Source organism: Erinaceus europaeus, chromosome 7 (genome assembly GCF_950295315.1).
Source record: "Erinaceus europaeus chromosome 7, mEriEur2.1, whole genome shotgun sequence".
NCBI classification, from domain to species: Eukaryota; Metazoa; Chordata; class Mammalia; order Eulipotyphla; family Erinaceidae; genus Erinaceus; species Erinaceus europaeus.
In genome coordinates this window covers 86,319,125-86,341,965 of record NC_080168.1, presented here as the reverse complement: position 1 = coordinate 86,341,965, position 22,841 = coordinate 86,319,125, and the positions used below count along the sequence as shown (strand labels likewise).

Here is a 22,841-nt window from a genome sequence, read left to right as displayed (position 1 = left end):
ACTGCACTACCGCCCAACTCCGGGGATCAGTTTTTCTAATACAGATAGATTACAAGATGAGTTCAACTATCGGGAACTTAGAATACAAAATACATATTGTAAGGAAGAAGAAATTACTTACATGCTGTAATGCTTTCATTGCTTTCAGCTGAGGCTCAGCCCAAGAGAAATATCTCAGTAAATCAACCACCTGAAAGCAAAGAACTAATTTAGCTCTAATGACAATGAGTTTGCAAACATTTTTACATGATTTATCTTAGTACATTGAGTGACTATGCAAACCCTGCTGTTGGGGCATAGATGATGAATGATGAGGAGAGCACCACTTAGACTGTGCTAATAGAATAGCCATGTGTAGCTACTCACACTTATCTCGACTGAAAGCAAAGCAAATCAAAAATTTAGTTTTTTATGGGCACAAACCACATTTTAAGTGTTAGTCTTATGAAGCTGGTAGTAGCTACCATAATGGGTAGCACAGAGAAAAAAATTCCATCACAGAGCATCTATCTGCTAACAGTGGTCTAGAAAGAAAAGAAAGCCTAACTACAGGAAGAAGGAAGTACTTAAAGAAATGCTAGGAAAGCACTAGATGGATACAGAGTGTCAGTTTCGGACTGCATAAAGATATAAAACAGTAGTGAGAAGTGAAAGAGCTCATCAGTCACAACAGGGTGTTCAGTAGTAAGGCTCAGGGTAGGTCCCCCAATGTCTACTATTCCTGGAATATAAATTAAAATACTCCAGTGTGCCTGGGGGAGATAGCATAGTGGTTATGCAAACAGACTTTAATGCCTGAGGCCCCAAGGTCTGAGGTTCAGTCCCCACACCACCACAAGCAGTGCTCAGATTTAAAAAAAAAAAAAGGGGGGGTGGGTGGGGAGACAGCATAATGGTTATGCGAAAGACTTTCATCCCTGAGGCTCTGAATTCCCAGGTTTAGTTCATAAACCAGAGTTGAGCAGTGCTTTCTGATCTTTCTGTGTTTTGCTCTACCTCTCATTAAAATAAAATTTAAAAAACTTAAAAAAAAAATCTCAAATTTACACCATAAATCTATTTCCTGAAAATGCTAAGACACACCATAAATTACTATAGCAACTTCTATATATTTCATTTGTTTTATTTTGATGAGAGATATGCAGAGAGAAAGATACAGAGAGACAGAGACCAGAGCACTGCTCAGCTTTGGCTCATGGTGGTGCAAAGGACTGAACCTGTGACCTCTGAGCCACAGGCATGAAAGTCTTTTTGCGCAACCATTGTGCTGTTCCCGCACCCTCCACCAGCAGTTTTTTCCCCTCTTTGTTTTTATTTTATTTGATAGGGCAGAAACTGAGAGGGAAGGGGGAGATAGTGAAGGGCCAGGTGGTGGCACACCTGGTTGAGCGCACATGTTACAATAGGCAAGGCCAAGTTCAAGGCCCCAGTTCCCATCTGCAGAGGGAAAGCTTTCTGAGTGGAGAAGCAGGTGTGCAGGAGTCTCTCTCCCTCTCTAACTCTTCCCTTCCCCTTGATTTCTGGCTGTATCAGTACAATAAATAAGTAAAGATATTAAGAAAAAAAGAAAAAGGGAGACGAAGAGAGAAAGATAGATACCTCCAAACCTGTTTCACTGCTTGATATACGACTCCCTACAGGTGGGGAGCAGGGGCTCGAACCCGAATCCTAAGGTATGGTAATGTGTGCTTCAGCATGTGCACCACCACCCAGTCCCTTCTTTGCCAGTTCTAAACAGTAGGCCATTTAATTTTTATTTAACTTTTGCCACCAGAGCTTCTTCACTCTTCCAATTATTCCACTACTCCCTACAGACGCTTCCCCCTTTAATCCCTCAGGTACAAGGCAAGAGAACATGAGGCAGTGAGAGATGAGAGACAAGAGACACTTCTTTGTATGTATGTGGTATCTGGGGGGTGGGTAGGGTGTGTCTCAAAAATGTTAAAGTGTGTGCTTTACCAGGGAAGCCACCTTTGCCAAAGGAATGACTAAGGAAGCAGAGCTGGATGGAAGCAGCAAGGAGAGTTTCAAAGCTGGTGAAGATGTGCTTAACTTCCCCTTTTTATTTCCCACCACCATTATCAGTGCTTGGACAGCTCCACCATTACTAGCAAACTCCTCTTCCCCCTTCCTTTCTCTTTATTAGCTTTTTTCCTTTCCCTTTCTCTTTTCCTTCCCTTCCTTCCTTGCTTGGTGAGAGACAGAAATAGGGAGGGAGACAGAGAGGAGAGGAAGAATACAGTGTGAGGCACTGCCTGGCTCTATCCCCTTTCTATAAAACACACACACACACACACACACACACACACACACACACACACACACACACACACACACTTACTTGGGCCAGGGTGGCATCTCAGTGGAAATGTGCATAGCATGAGACTTGGCACCACATAAAAAAATTCTTGGTTGTTTGTTTGTTTGCCTCCCAGGTCATTGCTGGGGTTCAGTGCCTGCACTACAAATCCACTGCTCCCGTCAGCCTTTTTTACTTTTCTTCCCTATTTTATTCAATTGGACAGACAGCAATTGAGAGGGGAGGAGAAGACAGAGAAGAGAGAAAGATATATACCGGGAAGACCTGCTTTACCACTAGCTAAGCATCCCTGCTGCAGGTGGGGAGAAGGTGCTGGAACCTAGATCCTTGTGGTTAACCAGGTGAACTGCTGTCCAGCCCCATAGAAAATGTCTTCTTTATGACATTACCATATGGCAGTAACAACTAAGTTTTCAACATATATACACATAAGAAAGGCAAGAAAAGTTAGTAGCTAGGGGCAGGGAGGTGCTATACCCAGTTGAGTGCATATGTTACATTGTGCAAGGATTGAGTTCAAGCCCCTAGTCCCCATCTGCATGGATGAAATTTCCAGACTGGTGAAATTGGACTACAGAAGTCTTTCTCTTTCCCCTTCTATCTTCCCCTTGCCTCTGGATTTCTGTATCTATCTAATAAATAAATAAAACATTAAAAAAGAGTATATTTTTAAAAAGTTACTAGCTATGAGAAAATTATAAAGCATCTCAAAACATTTGTATTTGAAAAAAACAAAGGTATTTTTAAGCTTTTTTTTAATACTTATTTTATTTATTTATTCCCTTTTGTTGCCCTTGTTGTTTTATTGTTGTAGTTATTATTGTTGTTGTTGTTGGATAGGACAGAGAGAAATGGAGAGAGAAGGGGAAGACAGAGAGGAGGAGAGAAAGATAGACACCTGCAGACCTGCTTCACTGCCTGTGAAGCGACTCCCCTGCAGGTGGGGAGCCGGGGTTCGAACCGGGATCCTTATGCTGGTCCTTGTGCTTTGCGCCACCTGCGCTTAACCCGCTGTGCTACAGCCCGACTCCCCCAAAACAAAGGTATTTTTAAAAAGCAATGGAACAGCTGAAAACAAAGCAGCAGCAATATATGTAAGTTATAATGTAACTTATAATAAATAATAATAGGCTATAAAAAACTAGCTTCCCAGGATTTAGTAGGCATGATTTCTCTAGGTTATTCAAATTTCAAAGTCTTAGGAGATAAATGAAAAGTTGGGAGATAATACATAGATTCCCTCACTGACTAACCTTTCCCCTGTTTCCATGCTTTCCAAAAGCTGTTCTGATAGACATTTCTATTTTTAATTTCCCTATCCAGTATTTTTAATGAGTCCCTCAGAAATCTGGAGTGTATGGGTGTGTGTGTTTAAGTCAGCAAAAAATGGCCTTGGAGGTGGCACAGTGGCTAGAATGTTAAACTTAAAATCATGAGGTATTGAGTTTGAATCTCACCATCGTATGTATATACCAGAGTGATGTTCTGGTTCTCTATCTTCCTTGTTCTATCTCCTGTTAAGTTAGCAAACTTCCTCTTAAGTCATTACTAAGTTATAATGCTTAAAATATTAGTTTGCCAGCAGCTATATAAACTATACACTGACATTGTTAGTTCTTTTCTCTTTTTTTTTTTTATAAAAAATTCTTTTTGGGGTGGGGGTAGATAGCATAATGGTTATGGAAAGAGTCTCTCATGCCTGAGGCACCGATGTCCCAGGTTCAATTCCCCGTACTACCATATGCCAGAGCTGAGCATTGCTCTGGTAAAAAAAAAAAAAAAAATATTTAGGATAGAAACAGACAAATTGAGAGGGAAGGAAGAAATACAGAAGGAGAGACACCTGCAGCACTGTTTCACCATTTATAAAGCCCCCCTCTTGCCCCCACACATACAAGTTGTCCATACACTAGTCCATAGTGGCTTGAACCCTGGTCCTTACGCAGAGTAATATGTATACTCTACAAGGTTGCCACCACCTGCTCCATGCATTTCTTTTCTTACTTTTAGTAGCTCCCTAAAAGAAGACATTTCATCATTTACCCCCTTTTTTTTTTCTTTTTACAATATGTAATACATTTTAGCAATTATTCCACAAATCCTGTACAAATCTGGGTTCACTTAAAATCATATATTTACAAGCTTATGATATTGTTTCAGAATGGCAAACACTTTGAAATGTCTTTTCAAAAAGACACATCACTTTGAAATTGTGTTACAACTTGAAATTGTGGCAATGTGCTTGTCTCTAAATGGCCCTAAACTACAATTCAGTAAAAGCCATTCTGAATTTGATTGGCAGGATAACATACCAGGCTAGAATATCTATCGGTGTTCAAAAAAGACTTATAATTAAACAAAGAGAGGAATACCTGTTCACTAGAGAAATATCCATGTACATATTCAATTGCTTTTAATTTGTATTCTGTCAAGACAGCCTAAAAACAGAAAAAGAGGGTAAGTATATGTACATAAAACAGTAATATGCATATATCAAAACTGTCTAAACAATCCAAACAGTGGCAGACCTTCTTTTGCCTTGGCAGCTGAAATCAATGTGGTGACATGATAGTCTACCATTCTAGGCTCCATCCATACTGTTAAGGAATACAGAGATAGCAGGAAAACTTTCTGAGCCCTTATTCCCACAAAGAAAAGATCTTGAAACTGTGATAGGCAAGATTTAACAGTAATAGAAATTACATATAGAATTCTTGCAAGTGTAACTTCAATTTGAGAAGATTCCAAGTAGAAGAGATTACTGAACACGGACTCTAGGTGTTTCTGCAGGGGCCCAAGAACGAGGAGCCAAAGAGTAACCTCAATCTTGTATTTGCCATCAACTGGCATTTTTAGTCACTTTGAGAGCTTCCTCACCCATACAAGAGAACACTCCTATTATCAAATACTGAAATTCAACTTGGCATGCAAATTTGAAAAAAAAAAAAAAAGAGAAACAAGCTTTTATAAATGAAGAATAAAAAACGTTGCATTATAAACAATGAAGTTCATGAGCAATTTTAGTAATAACTTCATAAACCCAAAAAAGTAGTAAGCACTTGAGCACAAATAACAATTATTCCCCGTCAGTCAGCAAGGGTCTCTGAGGGAAGGAAATGGCATAATAATTGCCCGGAAATTCTCCGCTAAGGACCCTGCATTAGAATCACAAGAACAGTATGCTAAGTCTTTTTAGTTCTAAGTAGGTCCTCTGCTTTTGCTATCTGGTTCATCCTGGTAGATACGTTATGCAAAATACCCTTAAGAGGATTTTTTATTTTGGGAGGGGGAAGAAGCTTTGAAATCAAGCTTATTAAATGACTTTAAATTGCAACACTCCCTTTCCCCCCTAATTTATTTTATCTTGCCACTCAACAAATACTCTTATACTTAGATTTGAAAGATTTGTAGTAGTAATGCCTACTACTAAAGAAACCTTCTAGATAGTCCCCCCGCTGTTTTCAGGCAAATTAAAAAAGATGAAGAAACAGACTCAGAAATTTCAAGTCACTTTTTCCAAAAGTAACCCTACAAAAAGCAAATGTAGAGCAAGTTTCGGAACCTTGGGCTCTGTGAATATCATTTCCACAATATCAATCACACTGATTTTCATGAACCTAGCGTTGACACAATTTCTCTGTGTGCGGTGAAATGAATCAAGATACAAAACTCCTACCGTACAAGTTAAAATTCGGACACATTTTCGAGTCCTCATTTTGCGCAGTCCCTCAAAAGGACATAAACCATGAGAAATGTGTAGCTCACACGAGTGATCTGAGGAATCACGCGCAGTTAGTTACCTTTCTAATTTCATCCAGCACCATTTCAAAGGATTTTTTATCCATCTTGACAGTCTCCGCTATGGTTTCAACAGTCACACGTAAAATTACACAACATTCATCCCTGGTCTGCTCCGATAGTAAAAATGTTTAGATCCGAGGAGGAAAAACGATTTCAGGAACGGGGGGGGGAGGGAGGGAGGAAGTGCTTTAGAGGTAGAGTACTTGCAAACTGCAGGGAAAAAAAAGTCTAAAATCGGAGGCTCAGCAAAACTTTTATTATCAAAAACAAAACAAAACGGATCCTCCAGTTTTTTGACAAAGCTTCCAGACAACATCGGAGAAGAGCCGGGTCCTCTTGAGTCCCTTGGCTGTGGCTCAGAGCTGGTCCCCAGCGCTGAGGGCCAGGCGCCGCTGGAGGAGGACGAGGAAGCAGCTTGCCGCGGTGCGCCGCCGGGAGAGCAGAGAGAGGCACCTGCTCCGGGAGCACCGCGAGCAGACACGCCGGACCCCCGGCCCGCGCCGGCGCCTCGATCGCCGCCCCTCACCTCCGTGATCCTGGACTCATTTCCGGGCTGGCGCTCACCACCCGCCCCGCAGCAGCAGCAACGCTGTGCTCCGGGTCCCCGCAGCAACCCACAGCGGTGGCCTGGCAGGCTCTTTGTTAACAGCTGCCACGGCTTCCGGGAGCGGGCCAGCCGCCGGAGAGCACCCGAAACCGGGCGAAGGGGGGAACGGATTCGGGTAGGGGGGGATCCTGCACAACGCCGAGCCCCAGCCCGGGAGGCTTTTCCCGCTTATCCCTACTGTCCCCACCAGTGTACAGGGACCTTCAGTGAAGGCCGTCGCGCCCGAATAAACTCAACTCTGCGCCGCCAACTTAGGCCATTTTTTTTTTTTTCCCCTGGAAGCAAGTGGAGGGGTCCTGATGTGGGAATGACAGTGTCTTCAGCAGGTGCCTGGATGTCTCGGATATGGATGCGATTTAAACCCTTCCCCAAGCCCAGGGTTCGTTTTCTTGAGTATGACACCCATACGCTTTCGGTTTATGCGTGTGAAATCGTAAACGTTCAAGATAAATAAAAAAACAATAGACACAGAGTTATTAAGGCACATTTACAGGCACCTCTATTTTGGAGGGTTGGCTGTTGCAGCAATGTGGACCGCCCCAAGGGGGCAGGAACGGGTGGTCACTGGTCCAGTCCAAAAGCACATGACGAGAGGAAACACTAGGGATCCGGAACAGAATTCTGATTTTTCATTTCTTTCCTCTTTGGTTGTTCCTCTTTTTTTCTTTTTTTTTTGTTCCCAAAGCTCCGGCTTCTAGGAATGAGGACGAAGGGGCTGGGGTTCTTGCCTTGAGGACGAGCTCGCGTTCTGTGCAGCCCGGGGCCATGTGAACCTGACGCTTGGAACCCTCCACCCGGTTGAGCTGCGTGTTTGGTCATGGCGAGATTCTGGGTCTGCGTGACCTGTGCCGTTTTCTTTCTTGCATTTTTGGTTTTGCATTGGCGTCTTTGTGACTCTACTGTGAGTTGAGTAGTGAGGAAACGACTGTCGGGTGTGCGCACAGCGCTTGCGGGGTGGAGATGAGGGCGCGGGCTTCCGCTCCTGCCGGTCACTGTCCGCTCAGCGGGCCAAGCTGCCTGCAGGTGCACGGCCTTTCTTAGTGTGTATATGGCATATCTCCCCCCCCCTTTTTTTTTTCTACCGAATTGCAACTCTTCTTCAGCTCCCACTATATTCGGCTAATTTGCAGATTTTTTTTTCTTACGTGGCCAACTTGGTCTTTAGACACTCCCCTTTTTTTCTGATGATTTCAGTCCAGCAGATCGAACATCTCTGTCAAGTGTTACGGCAGGCTTTTAAATACCCCCCGCCCCCTCTCTCTTTCTTTCTTTTTGAGGCTAAATGAATCTTCGTCTTGTGATTTTATTGTAGGTTTTAAGGAACTTTGCTTTCCAAGTTATCGGGCGAGCTGAGCAAAGTCTTTACCAGCTGGATGTGGATTGGCCTAAGCATTCAGAATACTTTACTGGAACAACATTTTGTATTGCGGTTGACTCCCTGTCGGGACTGGTTTATGTAGGCCAAGTAAGTAAAATTGGGATTAAACAATTTAAAAAAAACAGTAGAGTAAATTTAAACATCTAATTGACTTGCTTAGATGACTCTTGAATATTGGAGCATTTCTTTGTCAGCTACATAGAATATGTTTAATCCATGAGTGCTTAATAAAACCAATTAACTTTTTACTCGATTCCTTTTTGCGAGTTTTTTTTAATATAACAGGAAAATATTTTTTTCTATTGTGCTATGCAAATATACGTGATTTATAATAAATAACAAAAACTTTATAAAAGCCTCCTCCACTTTACCTTGCCAAATTTGAGACTTTGGGGAAGGGAGGGAGATAGCATGATGGCTATGCAAAAAAGTCTCCTGCCTGAAGCTCTGAAGTCACAGATTCTATATACCCCCCAACTCCTAACCAAAAGCCTGAGCTATGCAGTACTTTCCTGAAATAAACAAGCACCCTATCAAACCAAAGAAAAGAAAAGAAAAAAAAAAAGAAAGTAAAAGAGAGAGAATGAGAGAACTCCTAGAACTAAGGAAGTAAAAAATACTCAGTGAGATTCAGTTTGGATCTTTGTGACTATGTGACTACCTCTTTTTTGGAGTGGCCATTGTTAATATTCTTTTGTAAAATTGCCTGACGAATACTTATGTGTGTGTGTATGTTTTAAAACTTAATTTGCATATTAAAATGTGCATTCCAATAATTAAAATCATTAATTAGGATTCCAGTCCCCACACTGGACAAAACTGGTCATTGGAGGCTGTGCTAGGAAACCCTCCTGGACCTGTAGTCTTCTCATTCCTCCTTATCATACTAAAAGTACTCTCTGGGTGAGATTTCTTTCTTCTTTTCTGCAGCGGTGACTTAGGATCATTAACAGGAAATGCCCACTTTCTTCCTTCATAAATATGCATTATTTCCCCCCAGGCAAATTAAATATGGATAGACTCTTGGCAGAAAACCAGACCCTACTTCCTCTTTTTGAATTTTTTCTCTGCAGCCTATGATAATCTAGACATATTTACCAGTTTAAATTGTTTTCAAGACAATAGATCGCACTTTTTCTGTTTAGTTTTTTGTTCTTCTGACTTGACAACATTTTATATGCTGTGAATTGTATTTATTTTTGAGTTAACTATTTTGACTTTGAATGTGATATATGTATTAATATTGTTACACTATGACATTGTTTATTTTAAAACATTACTCACCTTTATTATTGTTTCTCTCTGCCAAAATAAAGATTACTTCATTAAAACTGATCCTATGTAAGTAATAATTTTTGTCTGCTTTCAGAGAGGGAATGACGTCCCCAAGGTGTTAGTGTTCACAGAGAATGGGTATTTTCTACGAGCCTGGAATTACACAGTTGACATGCCTCATGGTATATTTGCAGCCAGCACACTACATGAGCAGTCTATCTGGATCACGGATGTAGGAAGTGGTATGTGTAGCCATATCTATTAAGTTACTTTACTTAAAATCACAACTTTGCCCGTGCTTTTGTACATTTTCAAATCAAGAGTTTCTGGGACTGGCAAAATAGCTTACCTGGATAGTGGCACTTGCTTTGCCATGCACAACACCCAGATTTCAGCCCAATCCCCACTGCAGTGGAGGAAACTTGACTGCTGTGGTGCTTTTCTCTGTTTCTCTCTTTCTGAAGAAGAAAAAAAAAAAAGTAAGTCCAGATTAGTGAAGCACCGGCAATGGAAAAAGGAAAGAATAAGTAAATAAATAAATAAAAAATCAGTGTCTGAACCTAATCACTTCTTTAACGATTTATGAAGTTACTTATTTCTATAAATTTATTGTACTTCCGTAAAATCAGGAACGTTAACATGAAGACTGAAATGATAATGGTCTTTCCTTTAACTCATCAAGGAATTTTTCTTATTTTTTGCCACCAAGGTTATTTCTGAGGCTCAGTTCCTGCAAGACTCCCATCTTTGCCCATGACATTTTTGTTGTTGTTTGTTTTTCCTTCCTTACTCCTGTCCATCCTTCCTTTTAAAAATATAATATATATATATTATATATTTTTATGAAGGTGAGGGATAGAGAAAGATAGTAGTGAAGCTTCCCTTCTGCAGGTTGTGACTGGACACTTGAACCTGGGTGCTGGTATAACATGTACTCTACAGGCTGAGCCACTACCTGGCCTTGGGACTTTTCATCTTTATTTTATTTATTTATTTATTTATTTATTTATTTATGTTTTATTATCTTTATTGATAGGCTAGATAGTCAGAGATTGAGAGGGAAGGGGGAGATAGAGAAGGAAAGAAACAAAGAGATACCTGCAGCCCTGAAGGTGGGGACCAGGGGCTTGATCCTGGGTCCTTGCACACTGCAATGTGTACCCTTAACCAGGTGTGCCACTGCCTGGCCCTGGACTTTCATCTTTAAACATGAATTATTCTCAGATTAAACTCTGTAAACATCTGTGTGAAGCCAAGTTGTCATCTAAAACCAATCAGTGGAATTCTTCCATCTCATCAATTCTTTTTAAAAGATATTATGCTTCCTGAGAAAGCATAAGTGAAAGATTTGCAGAAATGGCTGGTGTTGACATTTCTGAAACCCCACTGACAGCAACTTATATGAAACCTTTCTTTTATCAAATAATTTTAGTAGACTGTGCTGAAAAGCAATATATAGTTGAGGGTATAGCTATGCAGATAAGTTTCCAGAGGTAGCTGTTTGCATGTGCTTGTGGTTTATGGAGAGATATTACCAGAGACAACCTGGTACTATCTCAGAATCTCAGGAAGGATTTGGGTTTATTAAGACAGTATTTATAGGGAGTCGGGTGGTAGTGCAGTAGGTTAAGTGCACATGGCGCGAAGCACAAGGACCTTAGAGTAAGGATCTCGGCTGGAGCCCCCGGCTCCCCACCTGCAAGGGAGTCCGTTCACAAGCAGTGAAGCAGGTCTGCAGGTGTCTTTCTCTCCCCTCCTCTCCATTTCTCTCTGTCCTATCCAACAATGATGACATCAACAACTACAACAATAAAACAAGGGCAACAAAAGGGAATTAATAAATAAATATTTTTTAAAAAGACAATATAGTATACCTTGACCAAGTTACAGTCTACTGGTTGGAACCCCTGGCTCCCCACCTGCAAGGGAGTCCTTTCACAAGAGTCAAGCAGGTCTGCAGGTGTCTATCTTTCTCTCCGCCTCTCTGCCTTCCCCTCCTCTCTCCACTTCTCTCTCTCCTATCCAACAACAATGACATCAACAACTACAACAATAAAACAACAAGGGCAACAAAAGGGAATAAATAAATAAATATAAAAAAAAGACTACAGTATACCTTGACCAAGTTACATTCATGGATTAAAGAATTTTTTTGTTTCCCCATTTTTTTTAAATTTTATATTTATTTTCCCATTTTTTGTCGCCCTTTTTTTTATTGTTGTAGTTATTGATGTCGTCGTTGTTGAATAGAACAGAGAGAAATGGAGAGAGGAGGGGAAGACAGAGGGGGAGAGAAAGATAGACACCTGCAGACCTGCTTCACCGCCTGTGAAATGACTCCCCTATGCGGGTGGCAAACCTGGGGCTTGAACCAGGATCCTTACGCCGGTCCTTGTGCTTTGCACCACCTGCGCTTAACCTGCTGTGCTACTGCCTGATTCCCTGATTTCCCATTTCTAACTCAGGTATTACTTTGGGAATAATGACATCTTTCTAAGAAGTGCTTTGTCTAATATCTGTTCTCAAACCCTAAAAGATTTCTGAACTTGTGGTCTGGGAGGTGGTGCAGTGATAAAGCTTTGAACTAACTCTTCAAACATGAGTTCCCAAGTTCGATCCCCGGCAGCACATGTGCCAGAGTGATGTCTGGCTCTTTCTCCTCCTATCTTTCTCATAAATAAATAAATAAAATCTTTTAACAAAAAGATTTTTGAACTTCAACGAATGATCCTTTTACTATTAAGCTTGGTTTTTTAGTTGATAAGAATAGTCAAAGTAGAATAAAAAACCAAAACTTTTCTTTTTTCCACTTCCATGACTTCACTAGGGCTTTGTGTCAGCATGATTCCACAGCTTCTGGTAGTGTCTCTCTCTCTCTCTCTTTCTCTACCTCCCTCTCCTCCCTTTCTCCATCTCTCTCCCCTCCCTCCACCTCTCCCTCTCTTCTTTCCTTCCTCATTCTCTTCTTTCATTTTCTTCTTCTCCCTCTCCCCCTCCCCCCTTCTTTTCATAAAAAGGGTGAAAGACCAAGGAGAAACAGAGGAGATATATATATATATATATATATACACAATGGAATACTATACAGCTATCAAGAATAATGAACCCACCTTCTCTGACCCATCTTGGACAGAGGCTTCGAGACATACAATTAATTTCCCCCCTCTCATATTAATTAACTAGTGATTTATATGACTACACTTTATTAGGAGTGTACATAATCATCATTCCCACCACCATAAGACTGTGTCCCATCCCACCCACCCACCCTCAACCCCCGCAGGCCCAGGAAGCTGTATGTCTACCCCTCACCACAGGGTTTTTACTTTGGTGCCCTACTTTCAATTTAGTCAGATCCTGCTTTTAGTTTCCCTTTCAGATCTTCTTTCTCAACTTCTGTTCATGAGTGGGATCATCCCATACTCATCTTTATCTTTCTGACTTAGCTCACTTAACATAATTCCTTCTAGCTCTATCCAAGGCTTATTCTCATTTGACTTTGTTGTCTTACTGTGTCTCTTTGTTTTTTCCATAGGAGAGAGCATTCAGTATTTTCCTTTTATGTAAGTACTTTTAGAATTTCTTGCAAGTCTGGTTTGGTAGTGGTAGTAAATTTCACTGGCTGCTGCTTATTTGAAAAGCTTTCCATCAGTCATTCAAACCTGATGAGTATATCTAAGTGGATAGATACTGGTTAGATAGAAGTATTTGGCAGGATATATTCAAAGTTTGTAGTTTCTGTTGAGAATTCAACTGATAGACTTATGGGAGTTCTTTTATAGGTGACTCTTATTTTAAATTATTGTATTATTTATTTATTTTTACCAAAGCGCTGTCCTGCTCTGGTTTATGGTGGTGCAGGGGATTGAACTTGGGACTTTGGAGCTTAAGGCATAAGAGTCTTTTTGCATAACCATTATGCTATCTACCCTTATAGGTGACTCTGTTTTTCTCCAGCTATCTTTAATATTCTCTGTTTAACATTTACCACTTTAATCAATGTGTCTTGGTAAAATTAGGTTTGGATTTATTTTTCTTGGTGTTTTTAGAGCTTCTTGGAGCAGAGTTTACCTTTTTTTTTTTTCCCTTTTGTTGCCCTTGTTATTTTATCATTATTGTGGTTACTATTATTGTTGTTATTGCTGTCATTGTTGTTGGATAGGACAGAGAGAAATGGAGAGAGAAGGGGAAGACGGGGGGGGGGGAGAGAAAGACACCTGCAGACCTGCTTCACTGCCTGTGAGGCGACTCCCCTGCAGGTGGGGAGCCAGGTTCTAACCAGGATCCTTGCACTGGTTCTTGAGCTTTGCAGCCACATGCCTGACCCCTGAGTTTATCTCTTTCTTGAGTTTAGGGAAATTCTTAGCCAACATTTCTTCAATTAAGAGTTATGTCCATTTCTCTCTCTCTTAAAGTTTGCTTCTTCAGTAATGTTTTATTCTTTTTATTGTTGTTGTCATGAGAGCTTCACCATTCTGGGATAACTTTTTCAGGCAGTTAAGAAAGAAATACCAGCCATAGAACCTAAGCTTCCCACAGTCCTGTATGGACTGGGCTGAAACCTGGGGGGTTTGCATTGCAAAGGAGGCTGACTGTGTAGATGGAGAATATCCAACAATATCATTTGGATATTCTATTGCTGTAAGCTTTAGCTCAAGCCTCCACATCAAGTATAAACCATATTTATACTTGATACAAAAGTAGTAAACACATTTACCAAGATAGAATTATAATGTAAGCTGATTTGCTTTTTTTTTTTTTCCTGGTAAACTCAGTATATACAGTTTATCTTTCGAATACTTTTCAGTTATTTTGATCTTGGTATGACTTCAAGTTCATGCTTTATGGTTTTCCCTTATTTATGAATAGTCTGCTTTATACTCTTGTTTGTGAGATGATTTTAAGTCAAGTAAATTTTATTGTAAATAAGCAGATACTAGTAATTTGGAAAGTTTCTTCTTCATAGGACAGAGAAGTTAGTGGGATAAATTTCAAATTTATTTTCACTAGAAAACAAATAGAGTAGAATATATTTTTGAAAAATCTGTATTATAGGGGAATTTTTTTTTTTTTTTTGCCTCCAGAGTTATTGCTGGGGCTTGGTGCCTGCACTATGAATCCACTGCTCCTAGAAGCCATTTTTTCCCATTTTGTTGTCCATGTTGTTTCGCTCCTTGTAGTTGTTATTGTTGTCATAGCTGTTGTTGTTTTTGGATAGGACAGAGAGAAATCGAGAGAGGAGGGGAAGACAGAGAGGAGGAAAGACACCTGCAGACCTGCTTCACCACTTGTGAAGCGACTCCCCTGCAGGTAGGGAGCCGGGGAATTGAACCAAGATCCTTGCTCTGGTCCTTGTGCTTTGTGCTGGTCCTTGCACTTTGCACGCTTAACCTGCTGTGCTACCGTATAGGGGATTTTTTATTGACCTTTTAAATTAGAAATCTGCCCATGAATGGCTGAAATAAGACTTTCAAATGTAAATTGATCCTTGTTTAATTTTTTTTTTTAAATCTTGAGTTATTTATTGGATAGAGACAGCCAGATATCAAGAGGGAAGAGGATGATAGGAATAGAGACAGAGACACCTGCAACACTGCTTAACCACTTGGAAAGCTTTCCCCCTGCAGGTGGGGACCAGAAGTTTGAACCTGGGTCCTTGTGCATTGTAATGTGTGCTCAACCAGGTGTGCCTCCACCTGGTCCCTGTAAATTAGTCTTTATCACAGGGTTGGGGAACCTTTTTTTCTGCCAAGGGTTACTTGGATTTTTAGACCACCATTTGTGGGCCACACAACATTATCCACTTGAAAGTTAGCACACATTAAATTTTGAGTCCTGCCTACAATTAACTCAACAGAGCCAGACCAAATGGTTTTGCAGGCCAGATATTCACAGGCTGGATGTTTCCACCCCTGCTTTCTCAGTTCTGTCAAAAATATATTATTTCATTTTACATGTATGCTTATTCAGGTCATAAGATTAAAACAGAAAATGGTGTGCCAGTAATTTAAATTATTCTGTATTAGAGTGCATATTCTATACACGTATGCAGTATCTGTACTGAATATGTGCGTAAAGGAATGCATGTGTACATGTAAGAAAACATTTTCTTATACAGTTCCTGTATAAGAAAACTCCATAGAGGGGGTCAAGCGGTAGTGCAGCAGATTAAGTGCATATGGCAAGAAACACAAGGACCGGCATAAGGATCCTGGTTGGAGCCCCTGGTTCCCCACCTGCAGGGGAGTCACTTCAGGATGGTGGGGCAGGTCTGCAGGTGTCTTATCTTTCCTCCTCTCTGTCTTCCCCTCCTCTCTCGATTTCTCTCTGTCCTATCATACAACGACAGCAACAATGACAACAATGATTATGGCGACGCAGTTTTTAAAGTCAGATGGAAAAAGCAACTGAAATCCTAGAAAATAGAAATGTAATTTTAAACTACCCAATAAAGCTGTAGGGGGAGGGGGGGGGCAAATGAAAGCTCTATATACCTTCTATATAAGGAGTCAAGGTTTTTGGTTTTATTTGAACGTAAGCATCTACTTATTTTGGAGTACCTGCGATTTTAATTTGTAATTAGGGATTTGGCTGTACCTAATGAAGAAACGCAGTTGCTTGTCAAATATTACATATAAATTTCTGATCCTATTGATTTTACTACTGTTTGATTCAGTCAGATTTTTGTTCTTGGCTTACTTGAAATATGAAGATGCTGAGTGTTTATAAATGTAATATATGTTTCTTTGTCTTTATAGGGCCCTATGGTCATACTATTAAAAAATATAATCCTGTTGGTGATCTCATTCAAGTTCTGGGTACCCCAGGAAAAAAAGGCACTGGTTTGAACCCCCTACAGTTTGATAACCCTGCAGAATTATATGTAGAGGACACAGGAGATATGTACATTGTGGATGGTGATGGAGGATTGAATAACAGATTGATCAAGTTGTCCCAAGGTACATGATTTTTATTTTATATGCTATTATGAGACTGTTATTTAATAAGTTTAATTTGTTTGACACTTGGCATCATATTGTAACTTTTATAAATGAAACCCTGTGTAAAGTGATCAAGTGTTCAAGGGAAAAAAATAAAACAGAAACAATGTGTGTGGAGCAGCCTGTAACAAATGGTTCTGTGGTAAACTTCTTATTCTTCACCTGGAGCTAGGTGTTTTCTCCAAAATGAACTGGAGACAGCATGAACATTTATAGTGGACTCAAGAAATAAATGGAATCCAACCAAGTTAAGAATGGTGAGATTAGTGTACAGGGTTTGAATGCCAAAGGTCCTGGGTTTGATCCCCCCACAGAACTGACAGCCAGCATTGAGTAGTTCTCTGGTAAAACACAAACAAGCATGCAAGCAGAGAATGGTGAGGTTAAGAAACTGCATTCCAGAGAGGAGGTATTTTACAGCCTGGCTGATCAGCAAGTGTTTTATTGTGTTCTTTCCTGCATCTTCAGGGGCATTCTTGGTGCAGGTCTACTTTAGATGAAACAACTAAACTGCTAGTCTGTCGTCCTGGTAGGATTTGTTCTTGAACTCAGTTGGTTTTGGTGGAAGAAGAATATGATCAGAATATTCACAAGATTTTTCCTTACCTCATGGGCAAGTGGTAATTTAGCATGGCTTCTAGGAAAGTTTTAGGTACACTGTTTTGAAGAGCAGAAAATCAAATTTAGGATAGCCTTAGAAACTTTTTAGTAGATTTTGAAGCTATAAGTGTGTACACACACACACACACACACACACACACACACACACACAATTCTTTGGAAAAAATCTATTGTAGGAAAATGATTTTATAAGTTGAGTTTTTATAAGACATAGTGATTTATAAGTATATCTGTTCTTCTGTAATTTGGAGATTCTCTGATCACTTTATCACTTGGTGAACAAATTTTTTTTGGCTGGTGAAAAAAGTCAACTGGAGATAATTACTAAAGTAGTTGAATTGCTTAAAGTAACAGACTTTTTTGTAAAGCATAAAAGTAGGGCTGGACAGTGGCTGAGCAGTGGTCTGGTTAAGTGCACATATTACGAAGTGCAAAGACCTGGGTTCAAGCCCTTGCTCCCTACCTGCCGGGGGTCTACTTCGTGAGCTGGGAAGCACGTCTGCAGGTGTCTTTCTCTCTCTCTTTCTATCTCCCCCTCCTCTTTTAGTTTCTCTCTATCCTAGCTAATAAAAAAACTAGAAAGAAAGAAAAAAAAGCATAAAAATTACACAAGTAGCTATGAACGAGGGCAACTGCCAACTGTGGGCTTGACTGTGCATCTGTAACCTATAACATCAAATGTGGAGATGCATTAAGACATTTTCTATGTTGCTCTGACCATATATATTCACCACTTACAGATTTCATGGTGCTCTGGCTCCGTGGAGAAAATGGAACAGGACATGCTAGATTCAACATACCTCACAGTGTTACAGTTGATGCAGTCGGTCGGGTAAAAATACAATGTTACTGTGTCTGGAACTGTGTATCTGTATGTCTAGGCATGTATATATGGGTCTTGATGCACAGATGCAAGTCTGCTCATCTGCATCTGTGTGTTTTAGTGAATACGCATGCATCTTATAATGGAACTCTCCAAACATTGAGAAATAAGCAAGATGAATTACCTATATCGATTAAAAGGTAGGAAGGGTGGGCTTAGGAGACAGCGTAATAGTTATGTGAGAAACCCTCAGAAAAGGTTGGAAGGGCAAATAGTGGAACTGGATATAAATAAAGTTACCTAAAGATAATAGAGGCTTCTGTTAAGAAAATATCTATTATAATGTGTTTGAATGTATTTTTTAAATTCTAGAATTCACTTAATTCTAGAATGTGTTGATCAGAAGCAAGATGAGAGAGGTTAACCGTAAAAGTTTGAAGGTGAGAGCCATATAAGCAAGCTTTTATTCTTATTAATTCCATTTTATCTGCGGAACAAAACTTTGTTTTTAATTATTATTATTATTTTTAACTGAACCCAGATCTAAGTACTCTGGGCTGTTTTTTTTCATTCAGCTAGAAAGATAAGAGAGAGGCCCCAGAGCACCAAAAGCTTCCTCCAGTGTCTTGGCTCCTCCCATGTAGTACCGGGGTCGGAACCTGGACCACAGGCATTGCAAGGCATGTGTCCTTCCCATTGAACTTTTTCTCTGGCCCAAACAGAGAGGTTTAAGATATATGTGAAGTTCTTTTGAGGGGGTTAATGGTTTATAGTGCAGTAGCTGACACATGGGTACAACTGCTCATCTCCCCATGGTAGCTGTCTGAAAAATAGCAGAGTATTCTCACCCCCAATTTAGGTCCTTTTCCACCATCATGCACTAGAACCCTGTGCTTCCTTAGTCCCCTCCCTCCCCTCTACCCCCAGAGTTCTTTGCTTTGGTACAGTACGCCAAGCCCAGTCAATATTTTTAACCAGTGTATCACTCTAGTACAAGTGATAACAAGGATCATGCTTTTAAGTTCACTGTGCCACCTTGCAGGGTGGCTAGTAGCATTTTCACAATGAGTCTTTGTTTCTGATTGGAAGTGAATTCACTGACTACCAAAACACACTCATTAGCAAACATCTTATGGGGTTGTCTTGAAGAGATAAGTCTCTGAATCCACAAATCCAAGAATTTCAAAGATCTTGAGCAGCAAGATAGAAATCAAGGAATAGCTCCTCTTCCAGACTATTCTTACTTGCTCTCTATATCTTTAACCATAGGTCATTACAGCTGTTAAACTTTATATCAGCTGTAGATTGTATACATCAAATATAAGAAATGGGGGGTGGGGGGTGGCGCACCTGGTTGAGTGCACATGTCACAATGTGCAAGGACATGGGTTCAAGCCCCCTGGTCCCTACCTGTAGGGGGGAAAGCTTTGTGAGTGGTGAAGCAGGACTGCAGATGTCTCTGTTTCTCTTTCTCACCTTCTTTTTTCTCAATTTCTTGCTGTCTCTATCCAATAAATAAAGATTAAGAAAGGAAGGAAGGAAGGACGGAAGGATGGATGGATGGATGAAATGGGGGTTGGGAGAGGGCTCAGTGGACACAGCATATACCTTAAGTTTGAACCTCATTACTACATGGTTAACAGCTAAGGAGTTCCATGGATGGTGGAGCAGGGTTTTGTTCTCATTCCTTTTTTTTTTTTTTAATCTCTCTCTAAGTATATAGAATAAAAATCTAGGCTGGGAATTCCATTTAGCAGTATCACACATTCATGTGCTTCTGGGTACACTCATTGGCACCACAAAACAATAGTAGCAGCAAACCTTGAAACTTCATTTGGAGTGAATCTTATTTGATAGCAGTGGTTTCTTTAGTGACTCATTACAACCTATAACAAATCTAAATCAAATCTAGTTTTTGCCTCTTTCTGTGTTACATAAACCCTCCCAAGCTTCATCTTTAAATGGTTATGCTTTGATAGAGGTTTAGTCATATTGCAAATATGAATAAGTGCCTGACTTCCTCCGAGCATCATCTCCTGAGGAGTAGGGTTGCTTTTCTTTGCCTTACTGCCTGGCCCAGGAATTGACAGATTACTCAGTGAAAGTAAGTATTTACATGAGAAGTGAGCAAATCCTATCACTTCTCAGTTTTTACTAGACTTCTCCATGATAATGAAATACTCCAGTCTCTCTTTTTTCTTTACATGTTTAGCAGGTTGTATTAAAGGCTTTAATTTAGGACAGATGGCTTTTAGATCATAGCTCTCCTATAATTTAAGCTCACTTCAAACATATTATTTAACCTTTCTGAATTTTAGTTTCCTATGTAAAAATGGTGCTTCTATAAAATGCCTTCTTTGTAATCCTCTGAATGCTAATAGAGATAATATATGGCAAGCTAATGAAAATAAGTATTAATTTTATTCCCTCCCCCCAATTTTTGTCTTCTCATTATCATGTGGATCTTTCCCGATAAATACATACTTCATGGTTTCTCAGGTGTGGGTTGCTGACCGAGGAAACAAAAGAATTCAGATATTTGATAAAGACACTGGAGAGTGGTTAGGAGAATGGAAGTCTTGTTTCACAGAAGAGGGCCCATCTTCAGTCAGGTAATTGTTCTTTTTATTTAATTTTTTTTTAATTTTAAAGTGATTGTTCAGTTTACGTAGCTTTGTAGAGCTAGCTATAAGTTTAAAATATTTGCTGTTAAATTTGTAGCAAGGGTTGAGGGGTAGAGGATAAAGAAAGGAAATAGACATGCAAAAAATATCTAAGTATAGTTTGAATTCTAGGCAGAGTGAAAATGATTGAACTACAAGTGCATTGTAGGATTTAAGTATCAGAGATGAGACATACTGGGCCTCTCACTGCATTTTACCCTCAAGATAATTTGGTCTTTTCTTTTTCCTGGCTATTTCACCACTCTCCTGACTAACTTTATCAGATTGAAAAAGAGAAAGACAGAGAAACAAAGACATCACAGCACTGAAGTTTTCCCTGTGCAGAAGGGGGCCAGGAACTCAAAATCTGGCTCACGTACAGAGCAAAGCAGATGATCCAGTAAAATGTTAAGCATAGAATGAAATTCAAAATCTGTCTGTAGTGTCAGATCCAGCCTAATACTACCTCTTCATTATTTTTATCTTGTGTCATATGTTTTCAACTTTTAAATTTGTTATTATTACTTTGTTACAAGATTGTAAGATTACAATTTATAATTCCATACCATACCCACCACCAGAGTTCCATATTCTCACTCTCCCACCTCCCAAAGATAACCACTGTAGTTCTCATTAAGTCTTAGAAACAGTTTTCTTGGTTTTGTTTTGTTTGGATATATATATATATTTTTTTGCAAGTTCATGTAAGTCAGATCTCTAGACAACTACCAAATGGTTTCACTCTAGAGACTATATATATATATTTTTTTTTTTAGAAAGTTGACCTTTGGCTATGTCTAGCATCATAAATCTCTTGCTTCCTCATAGACAGAATTAGATCAAACTTAAATTCTCCTTAAAAAAAAAAAACTTTCAGCAAGTAATTTGCTGCTTAGCACTCTAAGGGATGAAACTGTTGCAAACTAAACCCATCTAATTCTTATATACATTTATTGTTTGTTTTTCTCTTTAGATTTACTCCTGACGGGAAGTACTTGGTTATAGCCCAACTGAATCTTAGCAGAGTCTTATTTGTGGCAGCCCCACCACCAGGAAGCATTGGCAGCTGTTCTGTGATCAGCACAATCCAGCTAGGAGATCAAGTTTTACCTCATCTCTTAGATATCAGTGGGAAGACAGGAGCACTCTATATAGCAGAAATTGGAGCAAAGCAAGTACAAAAATATGTTCCTTCCCTTAGCTATTTCTCTGCGGGAGGTTCATGATGGTTTTTTTTTTTTTTTTCTGGAGATCGTTCAAGTAAAAGATCAGAGTCTCAGATTCATTAAGAATTTAATGATGTTCAAGTTTAAGAATTTGTTTCTTTGTCTCTACCTAACCTAATATTAGAAGAATTTAATTTCATATCTCTAAGATCTTGTATCTTACTACCTTCTTGCAACTTAGCTTTCACTAAGGCCTCAGGCCTGCATAATTCCACACTCCCACCAAACTCTTTTATTTTTCCAGGCAGAGCATGAGAGACAAAGAGAGGACACAGAGAGAAGGAGAGATACCCCAATACTCCTTGATATCTCTGATAAGCCTCCCTTTTTCATGGCTCTCCTATTTGCATTGAGACTGATTGACGCTTAGTTGCTTCTGTCTTCTACTTCTAGAGGAGATGAGAGTCTTCTGTGTGCAATGAAGAAGGCCTTCTGATTTCTATAATTCAGTATCAGTGATTAATTGCTTTGGTAGCTTTAAACATGTAGCAATTTTGATATACCAGCTAGCCTTTGTGAGTTAATTCTAACAGGTAGGATGGAGTTGAATTATCACTGTATGATCTCTAAGACCAAAAGATAAAAAGCAGTACTGTCTCTTTCCCCTCCTGGCTCCTTTGCCTAACAATATTGAAAGGATAGCTTGCTTAAGTGTGACCTTTGAATAGGTTGTAGCCCAGTGAGGAGAAAAATGTGCAAACAACAATGCACTTATAATAGTGTGCAAGCACAGTGCCACTTTGGGAATGAGTTGCATTTCTTTGAATGAGAAATCATGGGGACATTTTACGCTCCAGATTGAAAATTGAGGTGAAACAATAAGGTCTATTTAGGAAAGGTATAACAGATATGAATTTGATTATGGATTTTGATGGGCTTTTTAAAAAGATCAGCTTGGGGAGCCGCATGGTAGTACAGCAGGTTTGAAGCGCACATGGCATGAAGCACAGGGGCTGGCGTAAGGATCCGGGTTCAAGCTCTGCTCCCCACCTGCAGGGGGTTCGCTTTGCAGGCGGTAAAGCAGGTCTGCAGGTGTCTATCTTTCTCTCCCCCTCTCTGTCTTCCCCACCTCTCCCCATTTCTCTCTGTCCTATCCAACAAAGACAGCAATAACAACAACAACAAC

General features: G+C 39.9%; 2 protein-coding genes across 2 annotated transcripts in view; one reads left to right on the top strand and one right to left on the bottom strand.

Moving 5' to 3' along the window:
* Positions 1 to 6,259, bottom strand: part of PROSER1 (proline and serine rich 1) — a 31,679-nt gene extending 25,420 nt beyond the window's left edge. The window contains exons 1-3 of the mRNA XM_007521581.3: positions 6,121 to 6,259; positions 4,693 to 4,758; positions 122 to 190 (exon numbers count right to left, since the gene is read on the bottom strand). Of these exons, the coding sequence (XP_007521643.1) occupies positions 122 to 190; positions 4,693 to 4,758; positions 6,121 to 6,165 (180 nt within the window). The 5' untranslated portion in view covers positions 6,166 to 6,259. The remainder of the gene's footprint in view (positions 1 to 121; positions 191 to 4,692; positions 4,759 to 6,120) is intronic.
* A 1,044-nt stretch (positions 6,260 to 7,303) lies between these two features.
* Positions 7,304 to 22,314, top strand: NHLRC3 (NHL repeat containing 3). The gene is made up of 7 exons (XM_016187485.2): positions 7,304 to 7,629; positions 8,041 to 8,193; positions 9,476 to 9,623; positions 16,140 to 16,340; positions 17,744 to 17,835; positions 20,326 to 20,438; positions 21,463 to 22,314. The coding sequence occupies exons 1-7, from the start codon at positions 7,546 to 7,548 to the stop codon at positions 21,713 to 21,715; spliced, it is 1,044 nt and encodes a 347-aa protein (XP_016042971.1). The 5' UTR covers positions 7,304 to 7,545; the 3' UTR covers positions 21,716 to 22,314.
* The last annotated feature ends 527 nt before the right edge of the window (positions 22,315 to 22,841 follow it).